The sequence below is a fragment of the Sinohyriopsis cumingii genome, chromosome 10 (assembly GCF_028554795.1).
Source record: "Sinohyriopsis cumingii isolate HCF-2022 chromosome 10, ASM2855479v2, whole genome shotgun sequence".
Classification (NCBI taxonomy): Eukaryota; Metazoa; Mollusca; class Bivalvia; order Unionida; family Unionidae; genus Sinohyriopsis; species Sinohyriopsis cumingii.
The window spans coordinates 5,882,745-5,895,826 of NC_142970.1; the positions used below are offsets into that span (position 1 = coordinate 5,882,745).

At 34.9% G+C, this 13,082-nt stretch overlaps 1 protein-coding gene across 1 annotated transcript in view; it reads left to right on the forward strand.

Moving 5' to 3' along the window:
- Nucleotides 1-11,396, forward strand: part of LOC149789524 (Golgi reassembly-stacking protein 2-like) — a 44,822-nt gene extending 33,426 nt beyond the window's left edge. The window contains exons 10-11 of the mRNA XM_089971574.1: nucleotides 563-712; nucleotides 7,141-11,396. Coding sequence (XP_089827700.1) covers nucleotides 563-712; nucleotides 7,141-7,385 — 395 coding nt within the window. The 3' untranslated portion in view covers nucleotides 7,386-11,396. The remainder of the gene's footprint in view (nucleotides 1-562; nucleotides 713-7,140) is intronic.
- The last annotated feature ends 1,686 nt before the right edge of the window (nucleotides 11,397-13,082 follow it).

Below are 13,082 nucleotides of genomic sequence, written 5' to 3' on the forward strand. Positions count from 1 at the left end.
ACAAATTACAAGGTTCAAGGAAATGAAACATCCTGTTGACCTAACCAGATAAAATTGCTGAGGAATTGTAACTACTCACTTGTCCATGGACCAAGTAGATGCTGATTCACACATTCAGAATAATATTAGCGAGTGTCAGAGTTCAACATTGTGTAATAATCTAATTTGTGCCATATTATCAATTATTTTTGCCTCTTTTGTCTGTTGTCACACACACACACACACAGAGATATATGCAGGTTCTATATAAAGTTGTGGCTATCAGTGTCAAGAGGGAAATTGTCAGCAGTTCAAAAGTATTTTGTACCAAGATCCTATACAACTTGTTCTGGACAGACAACAGGCAAAAGTAATTGATAATTCGCACATGTTAGATGTTAAGCCAGGTTGAACTTTAACACCTGCAAATATATAGTAAAGTTTTCTAAGCACTATACACATTGACACACACAGGCATTAAAATTGAAAACTGCTCTGAATGCTGAATTTGCTTGGTTTATGTTTTTATTCAAGTGAACTCTGCATATGTAACCATTTTACCAAATGTATTGTTAATTTTCAGGTGCATCATCGCCATCATCAGTAGCAAACTTAGCTAATATAGCAAACTTACCACCATTTCCAACATTACCAACAAACATTTCACTCACTGGAATGCCAGGAATGGGTGCAGGATCATTCCCCTCTGTGACAGCGGTATCCACAGCAACTGGTGAGTTGGCTTGCTAATTAACATAAGAATTGTATTAATCAGGACATTTTCTCGTTCATCCATTCAGCTTAAAGTAGGCAGGTGTAATTACAATATTGATCTACTAGCCCAATGGTCATAATCTTTGTTGTCTTTTTCATGGACCAGAAGAGCCTTTGGGATGGTACATTGTCTGACCATCTGTCTGTGAGCCATCCGCCTATCACTGGTCCATTAGACATGTTTATTAGTATGGAGCATGGTAAACTTTATGAGCTTATTCATCCCAAGAGCTAATTGCTCCAGAAATGATACATAATGGATTGGTCGATTAGAACATGTGTATTATCTTTAGACATTTTAAACTAAAAAGTTTACACACACAAAGGCTACTCCAAGACGGATGACAATATCAACATATAGCTTTTACCAGTAGACTTATTAAAATTTTGGGGTGTGTGGGTGCAGAGTGGCCTAAAGTACTCACCATAACAGATCACTGCCATCTCGCCTCTGTCACTGTAGTTCGAACCATTACATCGAGGAAGTTGTACAGATGCACATTTAAAATACGGGCAACCTAGACAATCCTTAAGGCTGAATCCTAGCGCTGTTCGTATTAGATGATTCAGCAAGGCAAATAGGCCTACTGGTTGATGGTAGTGATGGCAATTTATTTTAAAGCTATGAATTACATCAAGTTATTGGAGCTAGAAAAGTGTTAAAAGTGAGAATTTTAGTTGATGCAGCTTTACTAAAATGGAGCTTTGAACTGAGCGGGTCACGCATGTAATCAGAACTGGAACTGATGTCATTTTGAAGCTCAAAAATATGTTTCACTGCAAATGTATGTCAACTTTTTTTTACCAAAATCAGCACACCATATAACAAATTGATAACTTTTCAAACACTGGATATATAATTTTAATAGGTCTGATCACCAGCATAAGAGGTGTAAACTTCTTGACTATTCATTTGGCAAATGTCAGAAGAAAAAAATCTCTGGACTTATAAACATGGATTAACTCCATCTTATTCTTGAGGATTATTTTAATGTGTTGCTGGGATATTTTATTTACTACTCAGCTTACGGGTAGAAGAATGAGTGCTATTTAAATAATGAATAGTAACACGGATTTATATTCTATGGTTCACATGGATTTTTTTTTGTGTGGATCAGATCAAAGCAAGGTGGAATTTTAATGTACACTTGGGGATGATTTTCCTTCAAAATATCCTAGATAGGGATTACATGGTGATATATGTATTCACTGTCTTCTAAATTCATTTGAAGAAATGTAGGGATATCAAAAATTTATTTAATTTAATGTACTATAAAAAGGGTTTGTATTTTTAAAATGTTTGCAAATTCACAAAGTCCAGAAAACTGATTTTAATTTTTAATCAGCTTTTAAGTGTAATATCTTAATGTTTATGAGTGAAAAAAGAAAACAAAAACAAATATGTAATATTGAGGATAAATCTAAAAAAGTTAAGTTCTCCTTAACAATACATGATTCAAAATATCTTGAGCTACATATAGCTTTTTAAGTGTTCAGATTAATTTAATAAATAATCTAAAATTAAATTATGAAGTAATTATATTTATTTGATCAAAGTAGCACTGAGCAGAGCTTATGTTTGTTAAAAATCTTATTTTGGAGCTAAAGTATCAAAAATACATTACCCATGAGCAGTGAAAAAATGTACATAATAAACATAAGGAAGTTTCCAAACTTGTTCCAGCTGGCTAAACTAGCTATGTATATGCCCCATCAGCAGAGGCGTCTCCACATAGAACAATATTCATACGCTGGTGAGGAACAGATTAAGCTTAGAAAAATCAACAGATTAATGCATAAAGAACTAGAAGTAACATCTTTTAAAGATTTTGATTTCACTAGGACTCTAATAGAGTGTTCCTGGAAGAAAGATGGACATTGTGATTATAATGCTTGTGGAAGAAGCCGATGACTTCAAAGCCAGGATAGGGCCTTCCAAACTTAAGACTAAAGCATCATGTCGACTATGCAGGTCGATAAACTTGTCAAATTATTAGGTCTGGAAATAATTTTTTTTTGGTCTGGAAAAAGTCTTAAATGTTTTTTTTCTAAATTTGTGGCAGGAACTCTGCTACCCCCCCCCCAAAAAAAGATGATAATGTCAGAATTAGTTTTAACCAGAAGACTTCTTAAGATTTCTAGTTGGTCCTGACTGAGAATGTTGCTGATCAGACATCCAGTATAACAGTCAGCTTGAAAATCTTTTTATTGATAAAATCCTAAAATCTGATTCGTAGCCACATGGACTTTTCTTGTGGTGTCTGGTTGGTCCTGAATGAAATCTATGCTGATATGACATGCAGTATGTTTACTGTTGTGGCCATCTTGAAAATCTTATTTGTTATTCATCTGAATGCATGGTTGTATCAACATAGGGTTTTAACACGGGCAGCTGATGGGCTGGCCAGGCCAGGTATTGAACCAGCTACCCTTGGATTAGGAGTCCATTGCTGTACTAACTGAGCTATTCTGGCCTTCTCATGTCATCAATACTTCAATTTGATTATAATAATTATGTGTTGTTACATGAGATTGGCTGAGCTTGTGAATGCTAGGGAGCCATTTTAGATTTTGATCAGATTTGTAATGTAATCTTGTAACGAGCTCTCAGATGAGTTTAGGTACGAGTTACATCCACTTGTCAATGAGGTAGGTGGCCCAGAATTCATTGGCTGAGCTTCTGAACACTCTTGAGATAAATTCCTGAATAGATTTTAATCTGACTTTTTAAACTGGATCATCAAGATCTTGGATGATTTCATGACGAGCAAGATCCATTATTTATGATTCAGCTGGTCAGATGGTGCAAATCAAATCTGCAACACTCAAGTCATGAGTTCATTGCCTGAATGATTGAGCCACAACATATTCTTTGGATGGCAATTTCAGTGGCTTCCAAGTCATGACTCTGGAATCGGGGCCCAAAGTGGGGTAAATACAGACTCATGAATCCATACTGAATGCCTAGATTTACTTTCCGTGTATAGTCAGAAAAGTGTGTATAGTTGAAAGATGAGGGTATGAACAGTTTGAGAGATATATATTAAGGCGTAGTCTCCTGCAGCTGGGAGAAATCAAACAGTCAAAGCTGGTTGTATAAATGACTTGAATTTTTTGTGCTGAGAAAGGGTTAACATATATAGTGATGGAAACCGGCTAGATGACACCAACATTAACACATGATGTAGCAACTATTTGCTGCAAGCTTTTCTTTCCCCATGACAATTTCAATGTGTGTACAAATTTGCATTTACAAGCTGAGGTGTAAACTATCCATGTTGGTGAGTTACAGATAGGATAAATGTCCGCTTGCCCAGGGCATGCAAAATGGAAAATTGAAGTTTCCCATGCGAAACGTGAGCATGCCCCAAACATTATATCTAAACATGATTATACTTAAAGATAAAAATAAAATGTGGTATATTTTAAGGAAATCGTGTTATTTTAATTTCTTTTTTTTTTGTTTGTTGGCAGGTTAAAACCGTATGCTGATAATTAAAGGTCTTAAAAGTTATATATGTAAATAATTTACATAGGTATAATATAAAGGGTTCAAATGTAGATGTAGTTATAAGTGCAGAAAGATACATAACAGATATGTGTATATTGACAGATAAATGGATTGGTAGAAAAGGGTTTGAAAAAAACTGTATTTTTAAGCATGAGAAAGAGAGATAGAGATGTTTGTGTAAAAGACCTTTCCTGGAAAATTAAACAACCAACAACAATATTATAGGCATGGATACTCATTAATCCTCGATAGTTGAATTTTTTTCTTGCACTTCTTGTATCATCATACTGGTTATTTTGCTTCAAAACTGGTTCATTAGCGACAGAAATTTCATTAAGTTACTTTTTTGATTAAATCATCAGCTACATCAACAGTAAATGCTACCCTTTGTATTGATTTATTTATACTCACTATTTTCATCCATTTGCTTAACTTTTATTTGCATTAGTCACCTTGAAATTTTTGCAGCATGCACTGAAATATTTGACAAGTCAACATTTGAGATTGATAACACCTTTTTTAACCATTTAATTGTTTGCCAAGCAGTAAGTGTGTGCGTGTGTGTGATTTAGATTTTTAACATAGCTTTAAAAAAAATTCAATCATCGCCATGAAATCCGCACTGTGGCAGTTTATAGTGATTTTTAGCACTGGGGCATCATGCTGCATACATGTAGCATTATGTCCCACCCAGTCACATTATCCTCACACCAGGCTGACCGGTCCTAACACTAACCTGTTAATGCTGAGCATCTAGTCAGGCAGATGTTAGTACCATTTTTGTAAGTCTTTGGTATGACTTGGCCAGGGTTAGAACCCACAACCTCTCGCATGTGATGCAGACGCTTTAACTACTAGGCCACCGGAGCAGTTGCCAAGCACTGTATATGTATTGGTCTCATGTAATTATCAAGTTAACAATTGACCATAAACACTGCTTGTGGGAGCTGCATTTCAGTACATTGATCATGCTTTGAACAAAATTCTGTTGGTGCATGATTGTTAGAGACCAGTGCCTTTTATTTCCAAACTTACCTGTCAGATAAATCTCATGAGTTTTATTGTTAACAATTAACACCTACTCACTTTAAAATGGTGACATTCAATATTTGACAAGCAAATTTTATGGAGATAGCAAGCTCATAAATTGCCCAAGCTAGTTTAGGAATGTTGGAAAATCATGCATAAATATTGCCATTAAAATGTATCTGATAAAATATATAAATAAAGTGCTTATTTGTCAAAACTTGCAGGGAACTTTAAAAAGGTTGAACACGTTTTTCCTGTATCCCAATCACATTCTTCCTATGTTCAATTTGTTTTCAGGTGCTCTTTGAATATGAGAAGATGGTGTTCATCATACTTTGCATCCTTGTTTGGCATGTTATTGTTGTTTTGCTGGTGGTCCATTTTTCTCTATTTTTGGCTTCCTGCAGCTTTTTGGATTTGCAGATTTATGAGAAACCAAAGTGAAAATAAATAAACTCATGACTCGTATTGATTATCTGTTATGTTCATTGGCACTGAACTAAGTGTTGCAGGTAAGTTTGTATTTTAATGCTGTAGTTTGTGGCTAATTCAGTGTTACAGTAAAGGACCAGTCAGTATGTGTGAAAACATTTTTCTTGCCAGTCATAAATAAATAGATTCAGCAGATGACTTTGGAATCATCTCTTTCCAAGTAATAAGATGAAGCCCCTTTGAATGAGATTAGACTTTAGGTCTTGGGACTTTGATATTTATATGAGATTAGACTTTAGGTCTTGGGACTTTGATATTTATGTGAATGGGAACTCAAATTTAAATGTAAAATGGAACAGGATCACACACTACGCACTTTGCTCCAGTGTGACTATCATGTACACAACAGCTCTTACTGGGCCTCGGGTAACACTGTGTGTAATTTTCCATATATATTTGTTGACATTTTATACTTAAGAAACATTTCTGTGACTGCAGAGGAATAATTTAATTTCCAGTTTTTGGAATAGTGGGAGCACTGATAAACCTACGACAAGTTTATCTCTCTGGTCTGATTGGGAAAACTTCAGGTCCCACACCTTGGGCCACCTCATTTTTCAGGCACTATACATTACTGGTTTATAATGTGTTTTGTTTTGCTTTATTTGCATAGTTTTATGGTTTACATTACAAGTTTATTTATATATATTGTTTTGTTTTTCTTGCATAGTTCCATGGTTTACATTACAGGTTTGTTGTGTGTTTTGTATTGCTTTACTTGCATAGTTCCAAACATCCATGGTTTAAATTGGGTTTATAATGTGTTTGTATTGCTTGCATAGTTCCAAACTTCCATGGTTTAAATTGGGTTTATAATGTGTTTGTATTGCTTTAATTGCATAGTTCCTTTGTTAAATCAGGTTTATAACATGTTTTGTAATGCTTTCCTTGCATAGTTCTGTAATTTAAGCTGGGTTTATAATGTTTTTTGTATTGCCTACTTGCATAGTTCTTGGGTTTAAATCGGGTTTATAATGTGTTTTGTATTGCTTTTCTTGCACTGTTCTTGGGTTTAAATTTGGTTTATAATGTGTTTTGTATTGCTTTACTTGCATATTTCTGTGGTTTAAATTGGGTTTTTGTTTTGTATTTATTTGCATAGTTCTTTGGTTTAATTTGGGTTTATAATGTTTTGTATTGCTTTACGTGCATAGTTCTGTGGTTTAAATTGGGTTTTTGTTTTGTATTTATTTGCATAGTTCTTTGGTTTAATTTGGGTTTATGTGTTTTGTATCACTTTATTTGCAAAGTTCTTTGGTTAAATCGAGTTTGTAATGTGTTTTGTATTGCTTTACTTGCATAGTTCTTTGGTTAAATCGGGTTTGTAATGTGTTTTTCATATTTTACACTTACAGGAGCAGCAACCGGTGGAATCAACTTACCTTCAGGATTCCCAATTCCGACTTCATTACCCTCTTCATTTCCCCCAATTTTCACCACCAGCAGTGGCTCTCTGCCTCAGTTTAGCATGCAAAACAGCATTGCCACAGCAGCAGCCACTGGTACACCATCTGGCCCAGTTCTACAGGCAACTAGTGGAGCCTCAGGACTTGTGACATCAGACAGTGGGAAGGGAAATGCTATAAGCACCACATCATAACATGGACTATGTGCTTTTCGCATGAGGTAGAAAATTAATTGTTTTAAAGTTGCTTTTGGTTGCTGTATGCGATTACAAGCACTTATATGTGAAAGTTTACTAAGGGGGATATAGTTATACAAAGTTTTGTAAAAAAAAAGAATGGTGGAACAACAATTTCTTATATGGAAAGCCAATGCATTTGTACAAATGGACAAGCTGCATCTACTTGTATATGAAATAAATTATGTATTTATAGATCTGTGTAAATTTGTTGTGAATTTTATGTTATGGAATTTATCACACAGCAACATTGGTATGATGTTGCTTCGGCCTGTTTCATATTCTTGATATGTTAATCTGTGGAATATATCGTATTATGTCATATTTGATAATTAAATAATTTGTACAAGCTAGTAAGTAAGCATGTAAGCATTCTGAGGCAGGAACTGATTGGGTTTCTGGTATTTGCAAGTTTGAAAGGATTTGTGGATAAAATTTGTGTATGCCATTGTGAGGGCTATTACACTAAAATATACTAGAGACCAAGGCAAGGCACTTTTAAAGTGGAATTGCCAGCTGTCAATGCAATTTAGAATTTTGTATTATTGCCATATGAATGTTTTGAGTAATGTGAGTAACCTGGCATATATTTTAATTTTTTTTTAAAGTGCCTTCCCTGGGTACCATGTGTGCTTAAAAGTAACAGCCCTGAGGTAACATTGCCATGAGATAACATTGTTGTGAAATAGGTCATGAGATAACATTGTCATAAGATAAAGTTACTGTTCATTTGAAGTGAAATAATTGACAGTCTTAAGTATGCAAAGGATCACAAAAGGTATAAATTGTTTAATTAGTTTCAAACATTTCAATGCATGATCTTTTGTTATCATAAAGAAAGGATCATTGATTGTAAGAAAAAAGACAACTTTGGTCTTAAAATTTAGCTCTTTGTGATATCTGAAATCAGATTTAAAAATTTCTTTCTAGATTAGGTCTGTGGAGTGATCATTTGTATGCACCAGACTTTTCTTTGGTTTTTCTCAGAGTTATAGCGTAAATAGCAGAACACAATTGTTGATAAAAAGTTAGAGATACAAGTTTTATAAGTGATAGTTAACCTCTCTGCATTATTCCCCCACCCATCCTAATTAATACTTTTTGTATTAGCAGAAGGATGAGTGATGGTGGCCTTTCATGTGTTAAATTGGTTTTAATGTAGTGTAGATTAACATGGTGAAAGAATTGATTGATATGATTTTTAATAAAGTATCTCAGAGACTTATTGTTGATACTTTTTATTGTCACTATCAGCTGATGGCCTACATTATGATACTGTTAGCTATGGACCTAAGAATTCACTTAAATACAACATATATTACATGTCTTATTATGAATGGTCCTCCAACTGTAAATGTGACTGCATATGGGAGTTCTCTTTGACACATTGTTTTCATCCAGAGTTAACAATATACAAATTGGATGCCATGAACTGTAAGTAATATTTATCTATACATGATAAGAAAGATAACACTGTTGGTCTCTGAAATGTATTGCATTGAATTTTGGGTATTTATAAGTAGTGCTGATATAAAAATAATATAAGTTTTCATTCATTCAGATGCCTCCAGTTTTGTCCACAGGGATAAAAATGATACATTGATTCTAAGCTCAGTATATTTATTGGTGCTGTCATCAGGTTATCATCTGCATCTGTGGGACAAAGCAGAGGTTTCCAAATGATACATTGTTCCTATTATTTAGTGGACACTTGAGAGGTCTTTGAATGAAGATTTCTCTGTTCATTTGGTTATTCAGCTTGGGAGGAGATCATTGATTAATTCAGGAACTATGTTCATATCTTCTATATTTGTAAATAATGTCAGTTTACAAAGTATTTTGGTATCTAGCAAGTCTTGAATGAATCATGTTCAGAAAGATGGACTGATGGCTCTACTGTGGCAGACCTGCCAACTCTTACGATTTTGCCTAAGTCTTACGAAATTTACCATTAAAATACGGACTTAGGCATACAAGCAAAAATTACAAAAAAAATGATCATTGCCGGAAATTCCAGAAAATTTGTTAATCCATGTTTGATTTGGATCTGGGTTTCATATTAGAAGTAGTGAAATTGGTCAGGGAACCAGACTAACTTTACAGCAGCACAACAGATGCTTTAAACTGCACATATTTGTTCATGTGAAGCATCTACATGAGCAAACTGTTGATCATAGATTTTATTTTTTAAATGGCGTCCAGCAAACGATCCATGTTTGAGACAAAAGGGGAAATAAGCCTCTTGAAAAGTGTTAATAATTAACACAGAAAAATAAAAGGAATATTCAGATTCTTGTGAATAAAAGCTGGAAGGGATACAGTTATGTTTATTGGACATCATGTGCCAATTTGAGTATGACTCGTGGCAGGAAATATGATTGTTGTGGTCGTGTGAAATGGAAAAAAGAATTTCCAAGAATTACATCAAGTTGAGAGATAGCAACAAGCCATTGAGCTCCATAGGGTTTGGAACTAAAATGTGTGCAACTGTACTAGTGGTAAATAAAGTCTACATGTACTTTACAAACTTTTCAGTTGAACATAATGTTTGTCATTGCTGCACATTCCGAATACCGAACTTTTAATTACATTTTCCATCTTTACAATAACAGTTTATGGTATTTTGTTACATATTACTAAAAACTGTTCAACCTTATGGAACAAAATCAACTGCCTTACTGAGACAGACTCGTCAGGGTTCGCAGGTCTGCACTGTGGAATTAAATGTCAGGCAAATGTCATAAATTACTTGGCAGATGCTGCAATATAAAATGTACTTGGACATCAAATTCTGAAGCAAATGTTATAGCCATTTAATCTATGAAAGAGCATCGGCATACCCATTATATTGATGAAAGAGTATCGGTGTACCCATTATATCGATGAAAGGGCATTTGCATACCCATTTGATCAACGAAGGGGCATTGGCATACCCATTTGATCAATGAAGGGGCATTGGCATACCCATTTGATCAGTGAAAGGGCATTTGCATACCCATTTGATCAATGAAAGGGCATTTGCATACCCATTTGATCAATGAAGGGGCATTGGCATACCCATTTGATCAGTGAAAGGGTATTTGCATACCCATTTGATCAATGAAAGGGCATTTGCATACCCATTTGATCAGTGAAAGGGCATTTGCATACCCATTTGATCAATGAAGGGGCATTGGCATACCCATTTGATCAATGAAAGGGCATTTGCATACCCATTTGATCAATGATGGGGCATTGGCATACCCATTTGATCAATGAAAGGGCATTTGCATACCTATTTAATCAATGAAAGGGCATTGGCATATCCATTTAATCAATGAAAGGGCATTGGCATACCCATTTAATCAGGGAAAGGGTATTTGCATACCCAATTGATCAGTATGAAAGCTATCCAGATCTGTAATTTATTTCACCATTTCCAGATGGACTGTTATGGCCACTGCTAAGATAGACTTTTATTCCATAAGTTAATGACCCTCAGGCAGTATTATCACATGATGGGAAGCCTCATTATCAATACTTACTCAAACACGTGCATTTGCTTAAAAAATACACATATATTCATTCAGATTAGTAATAATTAGAGCATTCAGCAGATTAGAAAGAAAAGATGACTAATTCATTTGTAGTTTGTGTGTGTACTATTATTCAGATCCCTGTTAGTTTTTCGCTTTTGCTTTTTCATACATTTGTTTAGTAAAAACATTTTCCACTCTGTTGCAAACTGTGTCATGTTTTTGGAAATTACATTCATGTATATGAACCTGTATTCTGTAAAATCTTGCATGCATGTAAATTTGTCCGCAAAATGTTTTCATAGTTTGTTAATATTTTTATGCCATGAGTCGGAAGACGCTGTTAGACATTTCACAATTAGCTGACATGATATCACAGTGCGAACATAATAGTGGCAATAGGTATGGAAGATTTGAAGACCAGTGGGCAGTAATAAAAATAATTTAAAACAAATAGTTTTGCATATTTAATATCCCTGTGTCAGGTTAGAGAAAATGGCATTTACATTCATTAGAGACTTGACAGACTTATTGATTTTGATTAAAATAATCAGATATCTCCCATAGCACCAAGTCGGTGTTATTCTGCCATATGGGTTGTTATCCAAATGACCATTCATGTGCAGACATAATTTTTCTACGTTTTAAAGTGGAATTCTGCTTTTCTCCTGACTTGAATCAGATTTTTCCGGATGTTATCCAATTTTTATGTCATCTCCGATCCAGTTTTTTTAAAATGATCTGTCTGATCCCATTCTGCAACAACCCTTGTAAAGTATTTGTTCCATATATTAGTTAGCACACAACTCTCGTAAATAGTATTCAGATTGGTCAAAGGTTTAAATTCATCCAGTGAATCTTCATGTAATGGAAACTGATGGCAATGGAAAAAAGAAGCTTGCTTGCAAAACATGGTGTCCCGAGTTGTTGAGACTATGACATGAAAAATTTAGATAAAGGTTTAAAAAAACATGGAAATGGGAATGGCTGGAGTGAAAAGTTGACAGAAATTTAGTATGTTAGTTTATAAGAAAACTGAACTCTAGAGGACTGGCATTTTGTGACCTCTACAAGAAAGATCTGAATTACAGTAATCCCAGTTGGAAGAGTTTGGAACAGCACCTACAAAAGAAGCTGGATTTGGAAAAATTTAAGCTCAGAAGGCATCTGGAAAAAGTGCAATTAATTACTGTAAGAAAAAAGATTTTTTGCATCAGAGAACAGATGTATCCATCTGTCAGAATATTGGCACTGCATGTCACCAATACAAGCACCAGCTTGAAAGGAAAAAGGCTCTCAATGAGAAGGAAAAGAAACGATTGTACATTGAGCCAAACAAGTCAGTGGTGACAATAAGGAAGGCTAAAGAAATTTTTGCCAAAGCCACAAAAAGAGTTAAACTGGTATATCAACAGGTTGTGTCCAGTGGAGAAAAGGACATCTGAATGCATGGGATTATTTGTATATAGTCGATGTACTTGGGTGTTTATTTTAAAGATGAAAAGAGAGAAGTATAATGTATTTGCTGCAAAAATTGACAAATTATTGTGACTTAATTACGATGTGAACACTGACATGCACAGATTGATCCCTGGCCAAGTCATACCAAAGACTTACATAATGGTACTAACAGCTGCCTCACTTGGCGCTCAGCATTAAGAGGTTAGTGTTTGGACTGCTTATCCTGGTGTCAGGATAATGTGACTGGGTGGGACATCATGTTACATGTCTGCGGCATGATGCCCCAGTGCTAGACATCACTATAAACTGTCACTGCAGACATCGTAGCGATATGACTTAAAATTGTTAAAGCTACGTTAAAAATCCAAGTCACACACACTGACATGCACATGAAATGACTTCAGCATCAATAGTGTTGGAGAACAAATTCATGACAATAAATATTGTGAAATTATTGAAGTCAAGTTGAACATTTTTGCTAAGTTTATTAGTTATTCAAATGATTATTTTTGTATATTTTATGATCATAAGCAGCAGGGAGGGCGAATCCTACAAAATTTAGAAGGTCCCAAATGTCGAAATAAACCCTCCACAAGGAGGGGGTTTCAACCAGAAATAACGTCGACTACGTTTCAAGAGGAACTCTTGGAGAGGTAAGCCTCTTTGGGAGGTCCTCCTG